Below are 14,391 nucleotides of genomic sequence, written 5' to 3' on the forward strand. Positions count from 1 at the left end.
GCTGACCATTCCAACTGACTGGTTGTCCACTGAGGTGAGAGACATTTCAGTCCTGGCAATAACGTCAAAATTGCTGCGGGAACTCTGGACATCATTTTCTCCAGGAGATTTTTTAGTGCAGTATGCTTGCTTACCGTGGTGCGGCTGTATATAAGGAAGCCACCTAATGTTGCTTGTCCAATATTGCTATGGAGAAAGTGGACAATTTGAGAGTGTAAAAAATTTAAAGAACTGTACAGTTTAATAATCAAGAGATGGTGTGTGTGATGCATTGAGGGTAGACCAAGTTCAGAAACCACAAAATTTAAACTGCAAATAATTCTTGTGAATATTGAAGTATGTACAAAACAGGAGAAAACAGATACCAGCCGTTCCACTATTTTTAGGTGCAGAATTTGTACTACTATTAACGGGCCAGAATATCTATATAATATTCCGATTTTCTTGAAGTTTGCAATGTAGGTTGTAGTGCCTATTCAAGAGAACAAATGTGTAAATTATGAGTGGAGTATTTGTTTGCAAGCGTGTTTGTTGTGCCAGTTAGTTTGTACATCTGTTTGGTTTCTTCGGGGGAGGGGGTGTTTGCTCGTAGCAACTGCCTAAGCATACCAGTAGATGGGTTCATGAATTGGTGAGTTTTTAACTCTCGGAGTAAATTTTGAAAAATATGTAAGTCTGAAATACAATATTGACTTTTGTGAAAGGGCATGCTTTTCCTGTTGGTACATACGCATAGCTGTTTTGTGAATTTCATTTGATTTAGGTTTTTGGTCAAATTTTGTTTTCCAATTTTTAGACCTATCAAAGGAAACCTAAGTTGATCTTAAATGAGTTATGTCCAGTTTTTCAAGTTACTTGGCGCTTTAGGCCCTCAGCAAAACTCAGTATATATCTTTGGCCAAAGTATTTTCTAATATGTCTGGTACCATGCTCATATTGCACTTTAATCCTAAATTCAATGATTTAGTCAGCTTCTACCTAGTTAATAAAGTTTGCAGTCCATTGTGCCTGATAAGCAGATATTTGTTTCATTTCAACTTGTGAGAATCCTACAAATGTCACCATTGTTCTGAGCATTTTGAGCAAAGTATTACAACTTTTGACTGCTTTAAGTAGTCTTGTAAAACTAGCCTTCCATGGTGATCCATTTTATTTTTATAGATTCAAGTTAAAGCCACAGGGGAAAAATGTTCCACTCGTAAAAGCAGTCAGCATTTGTTCTTTGGAGGCCATCACCATAGATTTCTGTAAAGTTTAAAAAAGTATTTGACTAGTAATTAAAAGCCCAACTCATTTCAGTTCAAGTGGTATAAATGAGAAATTCCTTTGCAGTTTGCCAAACTTGATGAAAATATTTGCTTCAAGCTACATATTATGAGCTGGCATGGGCATACATATGAAACTATTGCAGATGGCTCTGAACCTTTCAGACTGAGACTGTCTTGGTCATTTTTATTTTGAGTGTACAATAGAATAACAAATTCATCCGATTTGCTCTCAGCCAATCAAAACAGAATCTTTGGGTGCGGTGTTTGAAAAGCCTTAGGCAAGAATAATTGTAAAAAGCACCTTGTTGTCCAGAGTGTAGATAAGAAAATGTTCAGAGAAACAAACTTCTATTTTTGATACATAATTGTATAAGGATACCTGGATGAGTCCCTTCAGATACTTTGTGTATGCATTCTTGATTATATTCCCTCCAATGCAACAACAGCAGCAGAACAAAACATTGGAAGTGTGCTGTAAAAACTTTCAGCATTGAAGTGTGGCAGCATTCAGTAATTTAAAGTTGCATGATGGAAACAAAATGGGAATGTTTTGGAGACAGTGTAGTCCTTTCTTTTCTGCATCAGAGCTGAACTCTGCCAACCTCGGCGTGGGTAGCTGCCTTGATAAGAAAGAAATGAATGACTCGGGTACTAGCATGTTGTACATTGTGTATAATTACTCATCACTATACAACCACAACGATGCCAAAATGACATTGCAGATTCAACCCCTTGGACTACAGTAGGTGTGCCATTGTGGTAAAAACTGTTAGCGTACCTACTTTGACATCCTGAGTAGAAATTCAAATTCAGGCACAGGAAATTGCAGTACGCACTTTGCACTCAACGTTTATAAAGAAAAGAAAGGTCTATACAGCATACAGTACTAGTAAAACATAGGTTTAACAGTGGGCAAAGAACAAAGATCGTGTAATGCTGCGTAGCGGCACAAGATTGAGAACTTCACCGTGAATACGTGTAAAACGTAATCTTATGGGCACCATTTGAGCAAGCGATGCACCTGCACAGTGCACATTAATGCACAGGCGCTGCGACAGGCGCACACACCTTGTGCGCCTGAGTTTATGCATCAACATGCACTGTGCAGGTGTATTGCTTGCCCAGACTGCGTCCATGGTGATTACACCTTTTGGGCAGAGTTCTCCATCTTACGCTGCTATGTGGCACTATACAATCTTTGGCAAAGAGTTTAAGCCCAGCCAAAAATGGCGGGGAAAGTATTAAATAGCAATGTATGCTGAATCAGTTGAACCAGATTCTCCACTGATGCAATGAAGTAACTGATGGAGATGGGCACTGGAGAAATGTTACATTTTGTCTATTGTTTCTGCCCACCATTTGTAACCTGTCTGTCCAAATGCCACTGTTTGAAGTGTACACTGAATGTAAAATTCAGTTTTAAGGCCAGAATGTTAGTACCTGATCAACACTAAACTTGGGGCACAAGAAGTCTTCTCGCCAAAAATCCATTTTTCCTTTGCAAACAGACAAAAGCAAAAGTTAAGGAATACTTGATCCTATAAACAGGCCCTCACTATAAAAATAGTTTACTGTCTTTGTGTATCTAAAGAATTGTAACTTTCTGTATATGCAGAAAGGCAGTGTGCTACTTGAGATTTTATTTAGAATTAATTTAATTGCGCAGATAGCTCAATGGTGTACAATATTTATATTAAAGATGTGACTGATCTTTTTTTAAGCCAGACTTATGGAGAAGCAAATTTTAGTCATGCAGTTTGGTCTGCAACTGACAAGAGGTATTGAACTTGGTTATTTTGACCCTTAAAACGATTTTCAAAAAGCACTGTATTTTAGAACCATTTGTTATTATTAGGAAAACTAATAGAAATCTTCAGCTCACACTTTGCCTTTGAATACATGTACTTTGAATACCAGGCTTCCAGCAATTTCTAGACATCTTGGTGAACAGTTCGATTGAGCAGTTGGAAAGAGTAACTCTTATCCCAAATTTGACAAAATAAGAACTGGGCGAGGTCTTGCAAAGTAGTAAATTACACCAAAGTGCCAAAGTTGCTTTTTTCAGATTGCATGTTGAAACTGAGTCTAGAGATGTCGTAAGAGATTTGGAATCTGTTTCAAAAAGATATCCAAACAATCGTTTCTTCATGAAAAGCATTGGTTGGTTTTTTTTTAAACCTGTTCCCATTAGTAATATTCTAAGGAAAAACTTCCAAGTTTCATAAGTTTTATTCGGACTATTCAAGTCCTTGTGTGCATGCTGAAATGTACATAGGAGTATGGAGAAATCTCCAGTGTTTGATGAAAATTTCCCTCCAAAAATCTTTCAGAATTTCGTCACTAACCCCATAGAAATCATGATAAAGGAATACTGTAATCTTTCTCATTAAACAGGCATTGCTTTATCAGTATTATAATTTTAGCTGCTGCTGGAAGAGCCACGGATAGTTGATCCTACTCTTCAAGAAACTTCACCGAGGTATCCTTAAATGAGTCCCAATCACATTGAACTTATTGCCAGACATCCTGAAAGAGAAAGAAAAACATGACTTATTTGGTTTTCTGCAGGTACATTTGTGCACAAAATCTGCTCCATTCCAGTTTTATTGCCAGATCTTGGCATACTAGAAGTAGTGGCAGTCCAGTGCTGTTGGTATTTTTAATTTTCACTTGTGTTTGTTATGTGGTATCCAAATTCAAGAGCCATAAGGTGATATTCCAAAGTCATTCTTTGACTTTTTAGGTTTATTTGTGTGAAAACTATGGTGTGATGATTGTTGGAAACTTTTAAAAACATTCAGCTTGTGATAAATTGTATTTTCTTTTACAAACAGCAACAACATTCTAATAGTTTCCCAAATTAAATCATGTTTAAAACTCGCAGACCAATGTTTTGGTTTGTTTTTGTAATCTTGGATTTAGTCTGCTCGAATATATAATTTGCCATGGGTTTTTTTTGTTTGAAGTGATTGTACATGTGTAAATCTTATTTATTACTGATTTTTGTTTTAAAATAAAAGTTCCAAACAGTCCCCTTCCCTGTACTGATTTTATAAACTGCACCAGGTTTGAAAGTAAATACTTAACAAATGTGATGCTTTGTACACCTGGGTATGAGGTTGAGAATAGCCTGTTGGCTAGTAATATTGCGGTAATTAAGTTAGTTATTTCCTAACTAGGAAAAATCACCACACAAAAAATAAATGAAAATTTGCAAAGAAAACTTTACAAAATAATGATTTTCATGTGTTTATTTTCGTGATTAATTGGTCTTAGGCAGCGAAGACGTCAGAAGGAAATGCTTCAAAATCATCTCCTAAAATACACAGCTGTGTACATTCCTAACAATCAAAGTAATGCTACTGGTTGGTTATTGGTGTAAGTCTGCCTCTTGCAACTGCCTGTTCCATGGTGATTATATCATATGCAGCTTTGTATTGTTTTGCAATACTTTGTATTGGTCATTGTCTCGCAGGAATCTGGGGAATTCCTTGCAGACATCTTGGGGGGATGTGTTAAGTAACAATAGTCTGGAATGTGTATAGGGATTGGACATGTTGGGGGGGTACCCCGCGGTCTCATTTCTTGCTGGGTATAAATTATATTAGCCAGGCTGATTTAGGGTGGTCCTTCTGTATCTCCATTTGCCAGTTTTTCTTCCTCAATGCGAATCTTATGTTGGTATAACCACTAAACTTCAAGCCACGTGTACAGACATGTTGTACTCTGACTGGGGTCACAGGTCACATAACAGTCATAAAGTGGTCACATTGAAAATTACACACTGCTTCTCTCATAGCATTCTTCCTATGGGAGCTAAATATGATTAGTTGCATCTCTGGACTGAGATTTAGATACAGTGAATGAACACAGAATTTGGCAAAAGGTCATGCGGTGGTCACAAGGGGTAATTTCATTGAAACAAGGGAAATGACACTTTTGTCACATTCTTCAGCCAATGTTAGCCATATTGTCACATGTATCCTTGACCAAAGCTACAAATAGGGTGTTAATGGATAAAGGTTAAAGAACACTTGGTGGTCAACAGTGGCAATTTTCTGGAGAATGGACGAACTAGCTTTGTTACAAACCATGCCGCTGTTGGTCAGTTATAGCCCTATTGCAAGTTTCATGGACACTGTTTGCAGATCAAGGGCAAAGGTCACCTAGTAGTCAGCAGTGGTCATTTCTCGACAAGCCATCCAAACTGGGTTGTTTCCCAAATTGTATGAACTAACTCGGCTCACATTTGCTCAGTTTAACTAATGTTGACTGCTGAATATGCACTATTTCAAGGCAAAGGTCAAAATTTACCCAGTGTTTACCAACAGTAACTGGTGGCAGTTAAGACTACCGGCTGATACGTGTGCTTCGTTAGGCACATCTTGCTCAGATTTTCTTTAGTTTTTTCTTCTGAAGGTGGAAACCTACCTGAAGTAGAATTCTGAAGGGTGTTTGGAGGTGTTTTTGACTCTTAGGACTCAATGATAGCCTTCATATGCAGCTAAACACTTCAGATGAACAGAGGGTGCAAACTGCTTGTCAGCTGTCCCTGGAAGTCACAAAGTCAGGAAATGAATTTAACTGAAGCAGTTTGAACAGGGCAATCAGCCATTTTCATGAATCAGTACATAGCTCTATCCTGTACCAATGATTTCCACAACAAATGTATGCAATTTGTTGCATTGCAAGTGAGCACTTCTGATTTTTTGTACTTAATGGCCAACTGTGACTCAGAGTCATCTGAACAATATTTCTGCACCCTAGCTTCATATTTCTCAACACTCCCAGGCATTGCCACGGACTGACATTTGCTACAACAGGCTGGGTACATACAGTAGTCAAGTTCAAGTTGGACACATGATCCGTACACAGCTTGGACATAGGTGAAGTCCCTAAATGATTCCATGGGTTTTACCCAGACTATTCCTCTGGGGTTTTCCTCCCACCTCTAAATCTGTAACTGCTTCTCACTGTCTCCTCTCTACAGGTTTCTTCAGGCTTGCAAGCCACAGTACCTAGGGCACTTTTGAGGAATCCTTGTGTCATTACCAGAAATAATTGATAATTGATAATAATAAATTACTAAATCTAGACAAACCTGCGTTAGCTGAGGAACTTCTCATGCTTGTACCTCGGTTCCTGAGTTGGCAGTGCAGTACCAAGGGTTTCTGTAAACTGTCATCACTACAGAGTAGATTCACCAGGCCCTCAGTGTCTGTTGGAGAGGGCAAAACTACCTGCAAAGTGATGGATGATGTATGATCAATTCAATCACTGGCAAGTCTTTAATGTAGTGTTGTTATAGTGGAGTCTGTCCAGAACAAGTCAATCCTTGTTCATGCAGTTTCAAGTCATTGTAGTCACAGGCTATTCCAATAAACTGTGACATATCCATTTCTCTGTTTCTGTTTGTTTCCTGTTACCCATGAGCAGATTGGTGACCAAGCTTGTGATAGGTTGGACTACAACACTATCTTAAGTCAGAATAGTTCATGTGAAGATATGTCATTCCTACGTGTTGAATCATATGGATGTAAAACCTCTTGATACCCTCTCCTAAATACTGTTTGCAAAGTCCATATTTGGGTAGGAGGGGTCAATTAAACTTTTTTTTTTGAACCATAAACTTTGATGAGACTTGAAAGGTCTCTGAGTTGAATGTCTACATAAGTTACCCAAGTAAAAGTCACACAAGATAATCTGCCCCAAGTTGAAGTGCATCCTCACTGGCAAAAAAGAGACAGGCTGGTAGGAAGTTTTTCAACTGGTCGGTGCAGAAGCAGGAAGTGATTTGATTTCATTATGATTAATAGTGGCTGCGTTGGCTTGATTTAATTAGCACCAACGAATATTCTGCAGTGGGCAATAATTTGCTAATTGGGCTAATATAGCTTTGACTTTGGACCACTAGGATAAGGGGCCGGGGAGCTAGACAAAACTCTCCCTATTCCTCACTGTTGGGTGGCTATATACAAATGGTTGGGGAGAGTCAAATAACTGGTTAGTGGGCCACCTTTTCAAACACAATATGTTTCCAAGTGGAATCAATTGACCTGATTTTGTCTGGCCTGCTTTGTTACATTTGGTGTCTATATTAAAGTCTGACTGCATCCTTCTTGTTTAAAGCTACAGAACGTCATTTGTCATTAATGCACCATGTTTGTTTGAGGCAACAAAAGTGCTCAAAATCTAAAGAAAGGTGCCCAAACCTGATGAAGTTTTAGCTCAGTGAATACTGTATATTCTAAAGAAAAACTTTTAAGGATGTCAATTTCAAATCAACAGTTGCCGAGTTATGTTTTGAATTGCACACAAATTCAATGTCAAGGACATGCTCTTTCTCTGTGATGTTGCACACTGGAGTGATGAATTAAAGCAACCACACACATTGTGCATCACTTGTGCACACTTTGCCAAATTGAAAATGAACTACTAACTACAATGTCAACAAATGCGTCTTGGACAAATCATTGACAACAGCCTTCTCTCATTGCTTTCTTCAATGTGACAGCTTGTTAGAAAGAATCATTCCACTGGGAGAGTTGGGCCCATAACCGTCTTTAAACCAAGAACATGCTTTATAACAATAATTACGTGAGCTACTTTATGGACAGCTGCAAATATGGGCCTGTACCTTTAAAGAAATTCTTGAAAAGGACCTATAAAGACATTTGAACACCATGCAATGATGCTGTGCTTCCACGTGCCTGAAGACGCCCGAGTTTGTCATCTTTTACCTGAAATTTACGTATATGCACCGCATGCTATATGTGCATGAACAATTACACCCACACGGTGTACACAGCCCCAAGGGATATATCTAACTAGGTAGGAAAGCGCTCTCTTTAGTTCACCTATCCTCACTCATTCAGGAAACAGAGCTCAAGATTTCTTGTACCGATCAACTATCTTAAATAAGCTAACCTTTTCTCTGTAGTTGGGTTTCTTGTAGGAGTAGACCACCTCTTTGCAGCGCCGTATCTCCAACTCCAGCTGAGTCCATTGCTGTGCTGTCAAGCCTAACACAGCGGCAATGACAGAGGGTTGAGTGCACCACACCAATGCCTCTGCACTCCCATCCTCCACAACAAACCTGTCAGACAGACCCGGTTTGTGATCAATGAGCATTAATAGGACATCGCAGTCAGTGGTGGAAGCATCTTGCTTTCTACTATTCCAAATGTATACAAACGTTCATTAAACCCTCCACTGTTTAAAACAAAAACAATTCCTTGAACAAGTCATTTCTTGGTGCAAGATGGTTCTGAGGGAGGGCTTTTCTTGCTCTGCATCAACTTCCAACAAGATGTCCTCTTGCACTCAGTCCGATGGCCTGCTATGAAAAGAACTTTGAATCTTGCCAAGGAGACAAATAAAGTTTAATTTGCACCTTTGAGATTCCTTGCCACTCAATAACTTTTATATTTTTATTTACAAAATGCCTCTTGCAAAAGACTGAAAAACAAACATTTAAAAGACTGAGAGACTTGGTGGATTTTAGGCAATATCTTCCAATCGTACCTCACTGATGATGTCAGCATTCCTCCTTCCTCACTATCTGAGCTACAGATGCACTCTTTGTGACCACAACGCTGACAAGACCATCTGAAAATCCAAATTAAAATCTATCATTCATGTCCAATGTTGTTTCCAAGTTTTAAAGCCATGATAAAAAAACAGACTTTCTGATGGAACACTCGCAATTGTTATTTTCGAAGGATTTGTCAAAACTTTACTGAGGTGAGTTATCCTTCTGAACCCGAAATATCACTATACAGAAAACTATCTCTGATATTTTGCATATATGAAAGATTCAGTTTCTGCTTGCCCTAACAAAGGTACCCAGTTACCAAAAGCTTGGCAATCACATTTTTCAGAGCACTGATAATGTATTATATTTTTGTCCATATTCTGATTTCTTGCAAATTGGATTTGTAGACAAACATATATTATGTTTCTTGACTCACTTGAGTACCAGTGACTTGATGGCCAGCAAGTGACAGTTGATGATGAACACCTCAGTGGGGGAGACAGAGTCAGGACAGGACAGAAGATGGGAGAGGAAGTATTGATGGGGAGAGATAAAAGGTGTGGTCACTGTGTCTGTAGGTGAATCCTGCTGGTTGGAGGGCGGGGCTGTATGTTGGTATCGCTGGGGAAAGGTTGAGGGTGTGGTCACTGTGTCTGTAGGTGAATCCTGCTGGTTGGAGGGCGGGGCTGTATGTTGGTATCGCTGGGGAAAGGTTGAGGGTGTGGTCACTGTGTCTGTAGGTGAATCCTGCTGGTTGGAGGGCGGGGCTGTATGTTGGTATCGCTGGGGAAAGGTTGAGGGTGTGGTCACTGTGTCTGTAGCTGAATCCTGCTGGTTGGTGGGCGGGGCTGTGTGATCTTGTACAGGCCTACGAAAAAATACACGCGGAAAGAAACTGAAAAGTTATTTTAACCACTACCAGCCGGGGACTCCGGGATCGGAGCCGTATGGTTTATATGTGTGGCCAGGGTCTCCGAACTCGGACAAAGGAAACAAGGCCCTGTAACAAAAGACCGTACTCCGAACAAAAGACCAGGCTGCTGGGCATGACCGGCATTTTTCACTCTCAAAAGTGGTGATAATCCAGCGTTATTTTGAAACCGTATACCAGGGTTTGGGGTATTTAGAGCAAGCGGATTACCACCGGGGACAAAAGCTCTCCACCACCGCAGCGATGAGCCACACAGCACCACTGCATGCTATTCTGGCCCCTATTGAAAAGAGGTCAGCAGTGCACTGAGCCAGGTTCGTGAACAAAAGACAGCTGTATAACACCGCACAATCTGGGCTCTGTTTACAAGGCTGCAGGCCTGGCTGAAATATTCGGGTGTCAATGAAGGTCACCTGTCAACTTAGAGTAGTGCCTGAAGATTACTCCGTGCGGCTATAAACGACTGTTAAATGGAATGATGAATTGTTGAAGGATTTTGAAAACGGAAAAAATGATAGTCATGCCGGCCCAGCATCCTCAACGTTGAAAAATGCCCCGGTCCGAAGTGGTTAAGCGAGACACACTCAGATTAAGCTCATGTAACTGGGGTCGACACACCATCACTATAGGTGAAATGGAGTAAATAAACACCATTTTAACATTTGGATTTGTTGGTATTGGTCTGGTGAGGATAAGTCTCAGCACAAATGCAGCCTAAACAAAATATGAATACATAAGTTTGTCTATTTCTATCAAATTTGCCAAAGGACTCAAGGATTCATTGATATTCAGGTATAGTGGAACGCCGCTATAATTAACACGATGGGGTCCACACTAAATTTTCGGAATAGCGCCCCCTCTTGTCTAACTGAAGTGCACCCTCTTGTGATACTATGATTCGCTGGATTTATGTTGACGTTTCTAGAAATGTTAATTATTTTTGTTTTTATTCAATCTTGAGTTACAAAATTGATATTTAGTTTACCCTAAAAGTTGTGAAGCTACTGCTCAGGATTGATCTCTGATGCATGCTGTTGCTTTGCAACTGCATAATGTTCGGTAGGTTGTGTGCACAAAATATTGGGAGCCAAGGACGATGTTTGGTACAGCCGAATGTTGTGTATAGTGATGTTCAGTATAGTGACATTCCACTGTAGTTTAGGTTCATCTTCTGGAGGGAGTGTTACAGTACTCTAGAAAAGTGATATTTTAGCAATAAAGACCTCACTCGCATGCCAAAAATGATCAGGTACAAATTTTCAAAAGTTATGACGAATACCACCATCAAAGAATATTCAAACAGATGCACTTGACTTTCAAAAAACTGCTTTCAATGGCATCTGATTCTCTCCTCACTACATATTTTTGAAACCCTCAGGACAGTCTCTTTGAAATTGGACTGATGTTGTGGACTCACTGTCTTCTAGGAACAAGACTTGGCAGGGTGTCAATTGTGACTGAGGTGAGAGGAGTTACACGGCAGATGACACAGCCATCGGCAGATGTTGATCTCACGCACTGCCTGATGACAATAATACAGAAAGAGTAAAAGGCTTGATTTTAACCACGTTAAACCTACATCTTCAAAATAATTGGCACTTCTTCAGTATGTTCATGGATTCAGAGATGCACAGCCCAGGCAAGACCATGTCACTTTATAAGGGGCTTCACGTTTAGTCTTAAAAATGGGCCACTAGCTTGTTGAGTATACAGGTTTCTAAAAATTCAGGAAACAACTTTTCAAAGATGTCTTGAACGTTAGGGATCAAGAATGTTACATGGAAACTGGTCTTGTCACACATGTAACTGGTGAGTGAATGAGTGATCCACTAAAGGAAGTTTAATGTTCCAGTTTCTCATTCTCAAACCACCCAGTTTCTCATCCTCAAGCCACCCAGTTTCTCATCCTCAAACCACCCAGTTTCTCATCCTCAAGCCACCCAGTTTCTCATCCTCAAACCACCCAGTTTCTCATCCTCAAACCACCCAGTTTCTCATCCTCAAACTACCCAGTTTCTCATCCTCAAACCACCCAGTTTCTCATTCTCAAACCACCCAGTTTCTCATCCTCAAGCCACCCAGTTTCTCATCCTCAAACCACCCAGTTTCTCATTCTCAAACCACCCAGTTTCTCATTCTCAAACCACCCAGTTTCTCATCCTCAAACCACCCAGTTTCTCATCCTCAAGCCACCCAGTTTCTCATCCTCAAGCCACCCAGTTTCTCATCCTCAAACCACCCAGTTTCTCATCCTCAAACCACCCAGTTTCTCATCCTCAAGCCACCCAGTTTCTCATCCTCAAACCACCCAGTTTCTCATCCTCAAACCACCCAGTTTCTCATCCTCAAGCCACCCAGTTTCTCATCCTCAAGCCACCCAGTTTCTCATCCTCAAGCCACCCAGTTTCTCATCCTCAAACCACCCAGTTTCTCATCCTCAAACCACCCAGTTTCTCATCCTCAAACCACCCAGTTTCTCATCCTCAAACCACCCAGTTTCTCATCCTCAAGCCACCCAGTTTCTCATCCTCAAACCACCCAGTTTCTCATCCTCAAACCACCCAGTTTCTCATCCTCAAGCCACCCAGTTTCTCATCCTCAAACCACCCAGTTTCCCATCCTCAAACCACCCAGTTTCTCATCCTCAAACCACCAAGTTTCTCATCCTCAAACCACCCAGTTTCTCATCCTCAAGCCACCCAGTTTCTCATCCTCAAACCACCCAGTTTCTCATCCTCAAGCCACCCAGTTTCTCATCCTCAAACCACCCAGTTTCTCATCCTCAAGCCACCCAGTTTCTCATCCTCAAACCACCCAGTTTCTCATCCTCAAGCCACCCAGTTTCTCATCCTCAAACCACCCAGTTTCTCATCCTCAAACCACCCAGTTTCTCATCCTCAAACCACCCAGTTTCTCATCCTCAAACCACCCAGTTTCTCATCCTCAAACCACCCAGTTTCTCATCCTCAAACCACCCAGTTTCTCATCCTCAAGCCACCCAGTTTCTCATCCTCAAACCACCCAGTTTCTCATCCTCAAGCCACCCAGTTTCTCATCCTCAAACTACCCAGTTTCTCATCCTCAAGCCACCCAGTTTCTCATCCTCAAGCCACCCAGTTTCTCATCCTCAAGCCCCCCAGTTTCTCATCCTCAAACCACCCAGTTTCTCATCCTCAAACCACCCAGTTTCTCATCCTCAAACCACCCAGTTTCTCATCCTCAAACTACCCAGTTTCTCATCCTCAAGCCACCCAGTTTCTCATCCTCAAGCCACCCAGTTTCTCATCTTCAAGCCACCCAGTTTCTCATCCTCAAGCCACCCAGTTTCTCATCCTCAAACTACCCAGTTTCTCATCCTCAAACTACCCAGTTTCTCATCCTCAAACCACCCAGTTTCTCATCCTCACCCTACCCAGTTTCTCATCCTCAAACCACCCAGTTTCTCATCCTCAAACCACCCAGTTTCTCATTCTCAAACCACCCAGTTTCTCATCCTCAAACTACCCAGTTTCTCATCCTCAAGCCACCCAGTTTCTCATCCTCAAACCACCCAGTTTCTCATCCTCAAACCACCCAGTTTCTCATCCTCAAACCACCCAGTTTCTCATTCTCAAACCACCCAGTTTCTCATCCTCAAACTACCCAGTTTCTCATCCTCAAGCCACCCAGTTTCTCATCCTCAAGCCACCCAGTTTCTCATCCTCAAACCACCCAGTTTCTCATCCTCAAACCACCCAGTTTCTCATCCTCAAACCACCCAGTTTCTCATCCTCAAACCACCCAGTTTCTCATCCTCAAACCACCCAGTTTCTCATCCTCAAGCCACCCAGTTTCTCATCCTCAAACCACCCAGTTTCTCATCCTCAAGCCACCCAGTTTCTCATCCTCAAACCACCCAGTTTCTCATCCTCAAGCCACCCAGTTTCTCATCCTCAAGCCACCCAGTTTCTCATCCTCAAACCACCCAGTTTCTCATCCTCAAGCCACCCAGTTTCTCATCCTCAAGCCACCCAGTTTCTCATCCTCAAACTACCCAGTTTCTCATCTTCAAGCCACCCAGTTTCTCTTCATCAAGTTTTACTGTTCCAAGTTGTATTTCGGTATACTTACAGAATTTGGTCAAGGACTTGCTTACAAGCCGATGGAGTTGCATAAGCGATGACACACCAAGTAAAAACCAAGACCCATAACAGGATGAGAAAAAACAGTGAAAAAACAAGACGATGCAGAAAGACTTCTAGAGAAAGATACCCTGAAACTGGCCTGCTGGTAAAGATTTGAGGGAGTCTGAGGGCGAGAAAACAAGCAAGCAAACATGCAGGGGAGCGAGCAAGCAAGCAAGTAATCTACCAACCTGAATGTTACTGATGCCCCAGGTAGTAATCCCCTCATACTATGAAGTGAAGTTCCACTCATACAGACTACCATGGTGATTGAAGAAACTGCAGTACCAGCCACTAGTAACCTCAACTCACCATCTACAACAATGGCAGAAAACCAAATAGTTGGTAACCACTGATGCAGCCACAAAAATAAGAAATGTTAGTGAACTCTTAGTGAAAGCAGAGCATGTACAGGAATATATGAATAACATATTTATAATTATAAACAAACAGGCATGATATAGGGACAAAGTTCTTAATACTCCAACAGAAAAA

The 14,391-nt window shown here is 41.0% G+C and overlaps 2 protein-coding genes across 14 annotated transcripts in view; one reads left to right on the forward strand and one right to left on the reverse strand.

Annotated features, from left to right (window-relative positions):
* LOC110977278 (rho guanine nucleotide exchange factor 28-like) overlaps positions 1 to 4,504 on the forward strand; it is a 132,995-nt gene extending 128,491 nt beyond the window's left edge. For all 13 annotated transcript variants that reach the window (XM_087137040.1, XM_087137044.1, XM_087137047.1 and 10 more), the window contains one exon: positions 1 to 4,504. The gene's annotated coding sequence lies outside the window, so the exon portion shown is untranslated.
* Positions 3,925 to 14,391, reverse strand: part of LOC110977312 (CST complex subunit CTC1-like) — a 25,489-nt gene continuing 15,022 nt past the window's right edge. The window contains exons 21-27 of the mRNA XM_022231299.2: positions 14,088 to 14,211; positions 11,151 to 11,255; positions 9,239 to 9,670; positions 8,793 to 8,876; positions 8,196 to 8,364; positions 6,370 to 6,508; positions 3,925 to 5,820 (exon numbers count right to left, since the gene is read on the reverse strand). Coding sequence (XP_022086991.2) covers positions 5,750 to 5,820; positions 6,370 to 6,508; positions 8,196 to 8,364; positions 8,793 to 8,876; positions 9,239 to 9,670; positions 11,151 to 11,255; positions 14,088 to 14,211 — 1,124 coding nt within the window. The 3' untranslated portion in view covers positions 3,925 to 5,749. The remainder of the gene's footprint in view (positions 5,821 to 6,369; positions 6,509 to 8,195; positions 8,365 to 8,792; positions 8,877 to 9,238; positions 9,671 to 11,150; positions 11,256 to 14,087; positions 14,212 to 14,391) is intronic.

Source organism: Acanthaster planci, linkage group LG05, assembly GCF_054643075.1.
Source record: "Acanthaster planci isolate LZ-2023a linkage group LG05, COTS_SCS, whole genome shotgun sequence".
NCBI classification, from domain to species: Eukaryota; Metazoa; Echinodermata; class Asteroidea; order Valvatida; family Acanthasteridae; genus Acanthaster; species Acanthaster planci.